The sequence below is a fragment of the Hippocampus zosterae genome, chromosome 18 (assembly GCF_025434085.1).
Source record: "Hippocampus zosterae strain Florida chromosome 18, ASM2543408v3, whole genome shotgun sequence".
NCBI lineage: Eukaryota > Metazoa > Chordata > Actinopteri > Syngnathiformes > Syngnathidae > Hippocampus > Hippocampus zosterae.
This window is the reverse complement of record NC_067468.1, coordinates 4,224,347-4,238,175: the sequence shown is the minus strand read 5'-3', so window position 1 is coordinate 4,238,175 and position 13,829 is coordinate 4,224,347. Positions and strand designations below refer to the sequence as shown.

At 39.1% G+C, this 13,829-nt stretch overlaps 1 protein-coding gene across 1 annotated transcript in view; it reads left to right on the top strand.

Annotated features, from left to right (window-relative positions):
* The first annotated feature begins 2,874 nt into the window (after nucleotides 1-2,874).
* Nucleotides 2,875-13,829, top strand: part of LOC127590656 (3'-5' RNA helicase YTHDC2) — a 32,617-nt gene continuing 21,662 nt past the window's right edge. The window contains exons 1-11 of the mRNA XM_052050061.1: nucleotides 2,875-3,005; nucleotides 3,477-3,543; nucleotides 6,136-6,298; nucleotides 6,391-6,481; nucleotides 8,630-8,826; nucleotides 9,784-9,986; nucleotides 10,685-10,851; nucleotides 11,642-11,744; nucleotides 11,883-12,045; nucleotides 12,869-12,976; nucleotides 13,055-13,200. Coding sequence (XP_051906021.1) covers nucleotides 6,142-6,298; nucleotides 6,391-6,481; nucleotides 8,630-8,826; nucleotides 9,784-9,986; nucleotides 10,685-10,851; nucleotides 11,642-11,744; nucleotides 11,883-12,045; nucleotides 12,869-12,976; nucleotides 13,055-13,200 — 1,335 coding nt within the window. The 5' untranslated portion in view covers nucleotides 2,875-3,005; nucleotides 3,477-3,543; nucleotides 6,136-6,141. The remainder of the gene's footprint in view (nucleotides 3,006-3,476; nucleotides 3,544-6,135; nucleotides 6,299-6,390; nucleotides 6,482-8,629; nucleotides 8,827-9,783; nucleotides 9,987-10,684; nucleotides 10,852-11,641; nucleotides 11,745-11,882; nucleotides 12,046-12,868; nucleotides 12,977-13,054; nucleotides 13,201-13,829) is intronic.

The following is a 13,829-nucleotide window of genomic DNA, read 5'->3' as shown; positions in this document are numbered from 1 at the left end:
TTTGCCATCCCACCATAATGGATGGCCGGCTGATTCGTTAGATAGATATAAAAAAGTTATTGAAATGTGAACTTTGATTTTGAAGAGGTTCTTTCAAAAACAGGACATTTCCCATCAGACTGACAGCCATTTGGGCAGGATAGAACTCTATGCATCTCGGAATTCATCTTTTTACTTCCATCAGGAGTGGCATCAGCAATAAACAACCCCGGTGTGATTTCATGAACTTTAAATGTTACCCGAGGTTTGCACCTTGTCAGAGGGGCCTGCGCTCACCCCAGTCGAGCATGCTTTTCAGTTCTTCAAGTGCTTGGGGAAATATGACAAATGTTTAACCCTTTCGGGGACAGCGGTTACTACAGTGGATAGCTTATTGTGTTATCAGGTTACAGGGTGAATAAAAGGGTTAAATTAACTGTATATAGAGAGTGCTTAGTTCAAGTATTGATCACTTAAAAAATGGGTGGAAGACATTTTCTCTACATTTGGTAAAAACGAAGATGTGGGCATTTTAATGTCCTACTCCACCCTACCAAAAAAAAAAAAAAACTACAGTGGACTTTATGGAGTTTAATTGGGGTCACAAGTTTTGTACTTGGAAAAAATTAAATTTGAAACTGGAAAATTAATATGTTGTTCTTGAATTTAGTAAAAATTTAACAATTTATTCCAAATAAGTTGTGAATATTTTTTAGTTTAAATATAATTCTGATTCTCTTTCGTAATTCTTGTGAATATAATATTATTCACTCCTATGTATATTTTGATATTTGAGGTCTTTTTATTTTATGTATGTTTTATCTTTTCTGATTCATATCTTATTTATTACTGTTTAAAAAAATTGTTTTTCAGTTTCAAATCCATTTTTTGAGTTTCAGAATTTTGACCCTGATGAGGCTTTGGGGGCGTGGAATCATGAGTGACATCTGAACAAAAAGGCTTGGAACATCCCCCATTGACATTGCCTCTTGAGCACAGGTGTCAAACTCAAGGCCCAAGCACTAGATCTTGCCCGCGAAACCAAATCATGGAGGTCATCTTCCATGATGCTTGCTAAAATTCGAATCAAAATTTGAAATAGTCATATGTAATAAATAGTGTTGAGATATTGCAAGCATTTTCGATGAACAGTAACTTGAACAACGGTTGAACAAACGACGATCCTTGACTTTTGATTTTAAAATTAGTGATCCATTAATTCTGTACTACGTATGTAATATTTATAAGGGGTGGTTAAACATGTATATCATAATGGCCCTCCGAAGGAAACTGTAACTACATTGTGGCCCGTGACAAAAACGAGTTGCTCTAGAGAACATCCAACTACGGTAACTAGAATAACATGTTCTAGTGCTACGGTAATTTGTAGCGCTGATGGTGGACTATATGTGTCCTGAGATTATATCATAGTTCATTACACTTGCAAAAATATTTTTTTTCTCTTTGCTTAGTCTAAAAATGTAACTGTTACTGACCTTCACATTTTTAAATTGATTTTATTTTTGTGTTTCCGAAAGCCAGAAAGTTGCCATTTGGAATGACTTCAGTTTTGTGTCATGCACCTTTTATTTTGACAAAATTACAAAACTACTACTACAAAAAAAAATACATATGACTGAACATCCTCCGAGACTGGTGATGCCATCATTTTTGGCATGGGGTGTAAGAACAGTCTCAAAAGCACAACAATCAACACCAGGGGAAGTTGGCGTGGTGTTGTACAGTGTTGTAGGTCATTATGATTTTTAGACTATGTGGGATTTTTTTTAATCAAAAGAAGTAATTTAGGTGGGAGACTGTATAAGTGGGTGTTGAAAAATAGAAGTCGGTGCATACACACTACTCAAAAATACTGTATGTAGAGTTGAAAATGGTACACCATGGGGTAGTGTTTGCAGTCCAGTACAGTTTAGTATAATGGTCATTGACATCTTTGATAAACTAGAAAATTAAAATCCATATGTTCAGACTCTTTGGGCACAAGTACAAAATTTAAAGTTGATTCAAGAGAAAATGGAATTCGAGGTGGTATGGGAGTGGTCAAATAGGGGCTGTAAGTTAGATGGGGTTTTTTCAGACATCATCAAGATGTCTGTGATATTACACGGCCAAATGCTTAAAAATGTTAGTATGCAATTTCCAAGTATGTTTTTTTTGGTGGAAAGCTGACCTGAAAACAAGACACTCTGGTTCAGGAGAAATGTAAAAAGATTAATGACTTTTAAAATGGTTGGCAGAAAAAACATGGAGATCCACCTGAGCGTCATATAAAAATTTATCAGACCCATATAGGATCACAGAGCAATGATGGATGGGGTGTGTTTTGAACAGATATCTGCATCAGAAAGTCATCCAAAGTAGTGAGAATCTACATTTATTCAGCCAGGATTAGGATTAGGAAATAAGGAGCACAGCACCACAGATACAGTCATCACCCCATAATCCTATTGTAGTGATGTTTTTTGTTTGCTTTGTTTGTTTGTATTTTCTTTGAGCAGGAAGAGCAAATTAACAGAAAATCAAGGAATCAATGGAATATTGCAGATGTAAGGGTAGGAGTGTCACATAAGCCTGAAGGTTGGTTTAAGCAGGCAGAAAGTATGTTGGGTGACTGGCCATGAGCTGCGGCTGATAGCAGCTCCCGAATGAATGGACATTCTGTTATTCTGTATCTTGTGGGAATAAAGCAAGTGATACGCATCAGCAACTGTGCCAGTTGCAGTTAATTACATTTAAAAGAATTCAGCAACCCTAGTGAGGAAAAGGGTTACAGATGATGGATGGATGGATAGTTTAATGAAAAGAATGGCAAGTATTTTTTTTTTCATTTCCTGCCACCTGGTCATTCTAATACATTTGGAGTCTCGTGATTAACGCTCCAACCCGGTAGGTGGCGGTAATGCACCTTAACGCTGGCTCAACCTCGCAAATCAAATAAATTTAAGACGAGGAAGAAGAAAAAGAGGACTCCCGTTCAAAACATGATAGGGAGAATTGAAAGTGAGGTAAGATTGTTAATTTATTAATTCATTTCCCGAACGCATTATTTTCACTCATGTACATATCTGGGTTAAGAGTTGATACTGTCATTCATGCAGAACACTGTCATTGTTAAGTAGTTGTTTTGGGGAGCGTATGGCGCAGAATTAAGCTAGTTTCCCACGTGGAAACTTAAGATTTTATAATTAGGTAATTTACTTGTGTTGAGGGGAAGAGATGTAGAATATGAAACCATTGTTTCTTATGCATTGTCACACCCGACCACGTTTTATGAGAGTATTGTCTTTCGCCAGGTGCCTCAAACATGTGATTGTACTGTATTATACTGTACGTTGTTGCGGAGACTGGACTGTTTTATCACCAAGTACAGTTTCACCTCTAATGGCAAATAAAACCTAGTGCACGGGTGTGTAAGTGTACCACAACAGAAAAATACTAGGACCTGTAAATTCATAATCGCTTATTCTCTCCCTCAGATAAAGTCTTCGCTCATGGTTCTCTGACTTTCCTTTTGAGGTCGACTGTAATACTGCAAAAAGACAGGTAAAAGTACACACGAAAAGGGCCCCTGACGTAAACAAGTCTAACGTGATCACGTTGATTATCAAACAATGATGTATGAATGGAAAATTGTGGTATTTGCTTTGCAACAATTGTAACGGCTGACACAATATTTTGTCTGTGTGTACAGAATATTCAAACACATTTAACAATTATGTACTGTTGGGGCGTGGGGAAATTGTGTATACACATGTGTATGCTGCTCATATTCAGTCATGCTGTATAACTTTCCCATGCCCACAACGTAGCTTGGCGTCCTTGTAACAATCATCACCTAGAATTGGAACACTCCCTACTGGAGACACACAAACATTGGAATGCACTAGTTGATACAAGATGAGAATCGGTTTAGAAGAAACAAAAGTTATGATGTCACACCTTGAGTTTTGGTGCCGCCCTTCTGATGATCTAAAAATGATGTGAATCTTTTCCTGCTTCGCACTCGTGACACACAGTCATTGTCTGTAAACCGCGGGTGCCCGGAATATTGTATAATATAATATTAAAAGCTTCGAAGAAACGGTTCATCGACTCCAGCCTATATTTTGTATTACTAACATTCTCCTCGTCCGAAATTCAACGAACATGCGGGGGAAAGGAGGCCACACTCCCCCCCCCCCCCCCCCCCCCCGCCCAACAGTACAATACTATGATCATTATTGAAAGTACCTTGAAATACCACTAGATGATTGTCTGTAATAATAATAATAATAATAATAAATTTTATTTATAAGCGCCTTTCAAGACACCCAAGGACACTTTACAATTTAGTTTCAAATTAATACACTACAAGCAACATTGATACGGTCACTTATTCAATGCCAGCCGTTTGCACTGATCACAACTCTTGAGTGCCAGCAATTTTGACAGATTTTTCAAGACCCACAGAATATTCTGTTCTCTGATAATTTTTACATCGAGGTTACCAAATGAAAAAAATTGACTCTCATGCCAGAAAAAAAGCTTGATTCGACTAGTTTTCATTCTATAATAATCAGAAATAGAACATAGGTAAGCTTGAAAAAATTCTTCCACTTTGTCCGAAGTCTGGACAAAACAACTTTTTGTGTAAACAAATGTGAGGCAAAAACGGTCATTTTTAAAAAATGCTTACATTTGTTTATTTTGTGACACATCTAACATCTGAACAGTAGTTTCCTTCTATGAGGTAGTTAATTCAGAACTAATTAATGGCTTTTGATTGCAAATAATATATTCACTGAAATATAAGCACCGGAGTAAATGCCAACATAGCAGGGTGGCTTCATTAGGCATCAGTGGCTGTTCACGTGACAAGCTTGTCATCCTCTTCATGTTTCCAAGTTTGTTTTTGTACTTTTTTAATTTATGACATACATGCTTTTGCTGTCATAATACATACATATACTGTATACAGTAATAAACGTGCCCCGTTCGAATATATCTTTCAGACTGTCCAACTAAAAGTCTGTTGACTGTGCCTTGGCGCCATGACAGTGAAGTCGGCCATGTAGCAAACGAGGGGATTTTCAATCTAAAATTGTGCACCACGGCCACAGAAATACAGTTTTTATGAATATTGACTATCAATAGGCCCGTCATAACTGATGCCACAGGGCAATGATCTTTCGTTGCCACTGTTACTGATAACCGTATAAAGTAAATATATTTTTTCCATTGAAAACACTTAGCAGTCCGTGTTTTACTCTAGGATCCCTCTACGGAGTAATGAGAGCCTCTCAAAGAACAAACTTCACTGTTGGCATTGACCATTCAGATTGTATTTTCTCAGTATCATGCATTTTGCCCGACAGAATTTAGGTTTTGATTTCAGAGCAAAATTTGTCCTGATGGGCTTTGCTTACATTTCGCTGTCATTAGTTCTTTTAACATGATACAGACGGATCTCTGAGTAGCTCTACAAAATTTAAAATCCCGTTCTTACAGATGAAATATGGATTTGGCGCTTCACCCAGACTCATAGACACCACAATGTGCCATATATGGTGGCTTTTTCGGTGTTGAGACAGAAAATAAAGTGAAAACGCTGCAGAGAAATCAAAGTATTCCTGTTAGGTGGGTTTCGCGTGTGGCAACGTAAGTAGGCCACTGGTGGCTTCACTTTTGCGAGGGCGCACAAGCGGCATACTTAGTCCATTCATCTATGGACCGGGTACTTTACATCGGTGACTGCGACCCTCTGCTGGCATTTCGTCTCATTGTCTTTCGTCAAAATGCTTGCAATTTAAAGGCCCAGCGCATCAGACTCATATCAACTCTTCCCAATGAAAGGAAAAAAATGAAAGAAAGACAGACAGAACTCAACCTTGACACAGAATGTTTTCATTCTAATGTACATTTTAAGGCTTTCTTGTCATTTAATGAGTTAATGATTTCATTTCAAATGTTACTACACTTTTCTTGAGTGTTGGTTGACTTTTTTTCCAGTGGCTTTGGACACATTCAACACGTGGTATGACACAAAATGGACAGAGTTAAAATGTTTTTGATCTTGAACAGTTTCCAATATAAATTTTAGTGTGATTAAAAATTACAACAACTTGGTGAGTTCAGGAATTTTATGATGTGTTCCAGGGCATCATGCCATATTCCCGCCCAACTTCGCAAAACCCAGCCAAGGGCCAGAAAGCACAGAAGTCTTCGATCACAAGTCGCTTCAAAGACATTCACATCAATGAAGAACTCAAAATTTCAATTAACTTGTCTCTGGAGAGGTTTCGTTATAGCGACCAGAAAGGTATGTGATGATTACGTAAGTCAAGTTTATATATTTTCCAATGTGAGCAGCGAGGAATGACGATCCAAATCTAATCTCCCCCGAATGAACAGAAATGGAATTTCCTTCTTCGCTTACTTCTAATGAGAGAGCCTTCATACATCGTGCAGCGCAGGCTTTGGGTTACGTTTCTAAAAGCAAAGGGTAAGTATGTCTCACTAGAACTTCAGGGTAGGAATTATTGAAAGTATAAAGAAGGGCTTTCATCAAGAGCTGTTTTCATTCAGGATACGTTGGTGAGATCATTGAACAGGGTGCAGACAAAAATACAGATTTGAGCACCAATCACAAATTCGAACACAATCTGGAAAAAGTGGTGCACATGCAGTTGAAACCTTTCTTGGATGAACATAACATCTTGGAGGTCTTCCAGTCAGGTTTCAAGACGATGCATAGCACGGGAGTTAGCCCTGTTAGGCGTTTCTAATGACATCCTCCTGGCAAATGACTCTGGAGACCACGTGTGTCTGGTTTTATTGGACTTAACTGCAGCATTTGATACAGTGGATCACAGTATTCTGCTGACTCGTTTGCAGCACTTGGTGGGCATTGGCGGCAGTGCTCTTAAGTGGTTTAGGTCCTATCTAGCTGACAGGACCTTTTGTGTCAGCCTTGGCTGCTCTGAGTCACGCACTGCTCCCCTGTCATGTGGTGTTCCACAGGGCTCAATTCTGGGGCCTTTGCTGTTCTCGCTGTATCTGCTCCCATTGGGTTCCATCTTAAGGAAACATGGTATTACCTTCCACTGCTATGCAGATGACTGCCAGATCTATGTCCCACTGAGCAAGAAAGACGCCTTCTCATTAAGGCCACTCCTATCCTGTCTGGAAGAAATCAAAACCTGGATGGCACAAAATTTCTTGAAATTCAACGAAAAGAAGACAGAGGTGATATTGTTTGGTCCCAGTGGCCCTTGTACATTCCATCCTGTAGACTTGGGCCCCCTGTCTCCTTATCTGAAATTAACGGTCTCAAACTTGGGCCTTAAACTGGACAGTGATTTCAAACTCGATCGGCAAATTGGTGCCGTTGTTAAATCAAGCTTCTTTCATTGAAAGATGTTTGTTGTTTTTTTTTCTTTTTCTTCTTTCTTCTTTCTACATACATTCTTGCTGCTGGAGGCTGTAAATTTCCCCAGTGTGGGACGAATAAATGATATCTTATCTTAGACAGCTGGCCAAAATAAAACCTCTCCTCTCACATGAACACTTTGAGACAGTAATTCATGCCTTTGTCACATCCCGACTGGATTACTGCAATGCCTTGTACTTTGGAGTCAGCCAGTCCTCCATTAAGCGCCTTCAGCTGGTCCAGAATGCTGCTGCTCGCCTCTTGACCGGTACTCGTAAGAGGGAGCATATAACTCCCACTCTGGCATCCCTTCACTGGCTCCCCATTCATTTTAGAGTTATTTTCAAGATCCTCCTCTTTGTTTTCAAATCTCTAAATAATCTCGCGCCACCTTACCTCTCTGAGCTCATCCGCCCCTACACACCTGCCCGGCGCCTCAGGTCTGTGGACCAGTCTTTGTTAGAGGTACCAAGAGCTAAACTGAGGCTCAGAGGGGATCGAGCCTTTTCTGTTGCTGGTCCCTCTCTCTGGAATGACCTCCCACTGAACATTCCTCAAGCCTCCTCGCTGCCCATCTTTAAAGCCCATCTTTAAAGGAACACAGAAATGGCAAAAGGTGAGTTATGAAGATAAGGTTGCATTTGTTAGTAATTTTGCAGAAAATAGGTTTTCCAAAAATCGGTAAATTCAAATGTAGCGATTTTATTATTCGTTTGTAAAACTGCATTCATATTTGTATTTATATTTCAGTTATACAAAAACAGATACACAGAAATAATATTTAAAATAAAAGTGTGTGTGTGTGTGTGTGTCTCTCTCTCTCTCTAATTATTATAAAACATAAAAATAATTTCAGCTAAGAGTTTTGACTTTTCATGCATTAAGCATTACAGATACTGAAATGACGTCTTTAATCCACTGGTGAAAGGACACTTTGATTCACTCTACTTTCATCTATAACTGCTTTAATCAACAAAGTGTATGCAGAAAAGTGGTTAAGATTGCACGACAGTCTGTGTCTTTTGTGTTGTGTTGTATTATTTGCCATTTTATGTTAACTGTTCTTTTGATGGCGGCGCGGGCACCCGCAGCAGCTCCTCTCTCTCCTCAGGAAAGAAATGTCATCTGTGCTGTATGTTGCAGATGTAGCACATTTGACAATAAAGTTGACATGAACATGACCATGAGAACATACAAATGGTAATCTATTTTGTGTTTCAGGAAAAGCTCAAATCGCTTCCTCACCATCAGGAAAAAGAATCTCCTCGACAGTCGTCGGTCCGCCATGCTGCTGACACTCTCCCAAACCTCCTTACATGCCATCCGCAGCCTTCTTCAAAAGTTTCCTATCACCAGTAAAGAGCGTGAAGACCTTCAAGCCAGCAGGAAAAGCAAACTGTCTGTTGCTGCACAACCTGGTGCGTTTGTGTTTAAAGTGGTGTTTGCAGAAATAAACCCACAAAGATACACTTTAGCAAACTCTGCGCTTTCTAGTTTTATCACAATAGGCTAATTGGAAAAAATAATGTTGGTATTATTCGGCCTGCGTTAGGAATGGTATCTCACAAAGACATGCTGTTCACTTAATCAGTATTCTCCTTCTGAGTTTGCGCAACAAGATTAGCTGTAAACCTAAAACCACACTCAACCTGTCTATGTTGTTGTTGCACAACCTCGAAACATTAGCTGACTGTGCCACCTTTCAGAAGCATTCTGTTTCTTCTATTTGTCTAAATCTGAGAATGAGCTTTCTTACAAAATCTGCAACATTTCCTGTACAAACAGTATATTGAAAAAAAAGGGGGATGCAATTGGCTCGTGTGTACCGTTTCATGACCCAGCTGCAAACACATGAGCCCAACAAGCAATGAAAAATAATAGGTGGTAAATTGGAAAAAAAAAAAGTATTTCAGTCCCTCACTTCTTAAGCAGGGTACCGGTATACACATTGATTTTTAACATCTGTTTTCCCTTCTTGTAATAATTTGTGTGCTGTTCGGATGTACTTGTATGACCAGCACAGCATGCCACACAAATTTCTTTTGGCATACAATCTTCCCCTAAACCTAATGTTTGTTGTAGCGCGAACAATGACCAGAACATATTTTTGAAACAGAATTTTAAAATATTTTTTTGTCTCATCCAACTGGAGAGCCTTGCATGTTGTAGTTCCCGCTGGAGTTTGCACAAATTGCAGTGTACATTGTGTGTAACCATGGGGGCCAATAAACCACTAATGAGACATAATAGATTTCAAATGTTCTGCAATATTTTACTATAAATGACAACTCACGAACAGTTGCAGTCATGCGAATGTTAAGCTTTTATAGTCACATTTGGAAAAAGGTGTGTAATATTCTCCTGTCTTCCATCAGACAACAGCTTTGACATGAACAGGCCAAGGGGGCACTTGGACGGTGGCGTTTCCGCAGTACCCCCAACGAGGAGGACATCGGAGTTTGACAGTTTCCGACGTGCGCTACCTGTGTATGAGCACGAAGAAGAGATAGTCAGACTAATTAGAGAGAACAAGGTGGTACTGATCGTAGGAGAGACCGGTTCTGGGAAAACAACCCAGGTAAGAGTGATTGCAAAATCGATCCCAATGTTAATCTTCAACCCACTTTTCTCCAGATTGTCGCTACGTTCCTCCATTTTCTGTTATCTCTTCTATTATTTTTTTCTCTTTTCTTTCTTACCGCTATTTTTTATTTTTATTCTTCGTGCTACCGCTATTTTTAATTTTATTCTTCATGACAGGGATTCACTTTGGCCTGGGGAACCAAGTTCAACATTTGCTTCAATGATATCTGGCGCCAACTAGCGTCGTGAATGGATATAATGTCTAGACCCCGAATATAAGACGACCCCCACTTATTCAGTCTTATTTCAATGCAAAAAAACACTGTCTTATATTTGGGCCAATACAGTATTAGGCCCGTTACGCTAGTGAAAGAACGATACGCTTTTTCTCAGGGCTAATAACAATTATTAGTAGCCAAAGAGGTCGACAACTGATATTTGAAGCCAATATTCATATGTAGAAAAAAATAGCATCCAAAACTACAACAAATGACTTTGTTTAAATGCCTTTAAGCAAAATGCTTAATGCTTAAGGCATGCTTTAATGCAATGTCTGGGGTTATCTGAAATAAACACGAATGCACTCACTCACTCACACACACACACACACACACACACACACACACACACACACACGCACACACACACACACACACACACACACATATATAATTGTAATATACGTTTGATCAGATTCCACAGTTTCTGCTGGACGACTGCAACAAGAAAGGAGAACGCTGCAGAATTTTCTGCACTCAGCCGAGACGCCTGGCTGCCATCACGGTCGCTGAGAGAGTGGCAGCCGAGAGGGGAGAGACAGTTGGCAAGACTGTCGGCTTTCACATTCGACTGGAGAGCAGGTAAAATCCCTTTTAATCACAACTTCCTACTTAAAATAATTATATATTTTTGGGATATCCGGTGAAAAGTAAAATGAATGTGTTGTAAAATGTTCTAAAAGGTCTAGAATTTTTTCGTTATATAAAGAAGGACGGCAAGATGAATAATTTCAGAGCTTTCTGTCTTGGCATATGATTGGCATCCATGTGGTGGCAAAACAATGTCTGAGGCTGATTCTTTAACTCTGATTGCCATTGCTGTAAAATGGTATCAACAGAAATCCTAATAAGGAGCGCCATCGATTTTTATTTAAACTTATTTTTTGGGGCAATGTGTGAATAAAACTCTTAGTCAAATGTGGTTTAAGCCATAAAAGTCGGAGAAAACATTAACTGTGTCTCGCAGAAGGCAGGAATGGATCTCTTTTGGAGTTATCTACGTCACAACACTTGTTACCTCCTAAAATGTTGCTGAGCCTTGGAAATGTGACCCAAACAAGCAGCTTGTGATGATCAAACTGCTTGTCACGTAAAATCTGCCACAAAGAGTATGCTAAAAGACAGAAAATAATAAATAATAAATAAAATGACTGAAGAAAAGATGTTCAGATGTTTAAGACATCAGTAAATGAGAAAGGTACAAGTTATCCCAAATGTTTCCACAGACCGGACAGAGTTCATTTGATGTGATTTTCATACTTTTGATAAAGTGTGAAATAATTTTAAGAAACTCCCTCTTAGGATAACATTCCGATTCCTTCTCGTAATCTTGATGAGATTGTGCAAATGTCTCTTGACTTTGAATCTATAGGGTTTCTCCAAAGACTCTGCTGACTTTCTGTACCACTGGAGTTTTACTAAGGACACTTATGGCTGGAGATGTCAGTCTGGCATCCGTCACACATGTCATTGTGGTGAGCCTTAATTGTACAATTTTAGATTCTGAAAGTGTTTTTGCAATATCACTCGGTGCAGTTGCGTGTTCTTGTTCATACCCCTGATAGCTGAAATGAATCTGCCATGTTAAAACCTGTCTTACTGTGTTTTCGAAGGATGAGGTGCATGAACGCGATGGTCTCACTGACTTTTTGCTCACGAAGATGCTTGATATACTTGAAGACTTACCTGAAATAAAACTGGTTCTCTCCAGTGCTTCTATGGATGTTGACTTGTTCCTCAAGTACTTTGGCGCTTGGTCCTGTCCTGTTATTTATCGTAAGCCATTTTAAACTGTGATTTTTAAAGTCAAACTGAAGCAGTTGTTTCTTTTTAACCCCGGTCTCACGATTGGCCCCACAATACAAGATGGAAACATTTTCATTGCTGACTTATGGCACGTCTCTAATGTCTGCCTCATATCGACTCATAATCTCACATCTAAACGATCCAAAAACGAATTTAATCAATTCAACAGAGCAGGGGTCACCAACCTTTCTGAGAGTGGGAGCTACTTCATGTGTCCTGATTGTGTGAAGGGCTACCAAATTGATTCACGTCTGAAATAACATTTGTACAAATTATATTTAATAATATTAGAATGTGTTATTTTTAATACTTAATGATTTTAATTTTCAGGCTCAGATCATCTTACAGATGTCTCACAATACTGCCTGTGTTTGCATTTTTAAATCATAATTTCTACTCGCACTGGCGGGCAATTGGTGTAGTCCTCACGGTCTACCTTGTGCCGGCGGGCACCATGTTGGTGACCCCTGCAATAGAGGCTCGATTCCAAGACAATTGTCGGTTCTCAAGGCAGCCAGTACTTGGAAGATACATGATGTTTGTGGGCAGTATTTAAGTTAAACTGTGAACACATTGTCATACATTACAGGAAATTGTTCCACACTTCTCTGATTTAAGGCTTTCAGCATTTTAACACATTGTCTAATTTTTTTATAGTATGAATCAGGATCTGCGAACCATCGCACACAGTCAAATTGACTCATTTGTTCTTGCTGCTCATTGTATGAAGTTTTTTAAGTCATCTTTCGTTTTGTATAAATTGATCATGAATTGTTTTGGGTTTTATTTGTAGTGAAAGGAAGACAGTTTGAAGTGAAACAACGTTTTCTGGAAGACATTTTGAGGTTCACAGGTTATAACAGTAGAGAAGTGGGCAAACGCAAGGAAGAATCCCAGAGAAGTATGTAGAAATATTAATTTTTTTTTTTTTAATGAAACGGTATTGTCTTATTCACTTCACTGTGGCTCTTGCTATCAGAGGAAGATACGCAGAACCTTTGGACAAAGTGGGGAAAAGCAGAGAAGAAAAGCAGTGTTGAAGATGGACAGAACACACACCCGGCATCCTCTGACTCATACAGGAGCAGCAATGATCTTGATACAGGGGGCACTGTCAAGACACTGGTAAGATGCTTGTGAACACACAGAATGTTAAATACCGTAAATACAAAATGACTTTGGTAAATAAAAATGATTGTACATTGAAATATCCAAACACAATTCCATTGTATTGGGGACATTATGTTGAACATAAATAAAAACAGAATGCAATGATTTGCCATTCATTTTCAACCTATATTTAATTGAATACACTCGAAAGGGGAAGGGAACTCCGGTTCCTCGAGAGCCACATTCTGCCTATTTTCGAGCTCTCCCGACTCCAACACACCTGATTCAATTGATCATGATCGTTTCAGGCTTCTCTAGGGGTTTCTAATGAGCTAATCGTTTGAATCGGAGTGTTGGAGTCGGGAGGGATCTAAAAACGGCACCATATGGCTCTTGAGAAACCTGAGTTCCCTACCCCTACCCCTGCAGTAGAAACACAAGATATTTAATGTTCAAACTGATAACCTTATTTTTTTGCCACTAATCATTAAATTAGATTTTTATGGCGTAAAAGCTGGATCAAGTGGCAAAAAAGACTGGGAGAGTTGAGGAATGCTCATCAAACACCTTTTCGGAACAGGCTAACTGGGAACTGGTGGGTGCCATCAGCAGTTATTAAAAGGAGCCTCCTTGAATTGATCAGT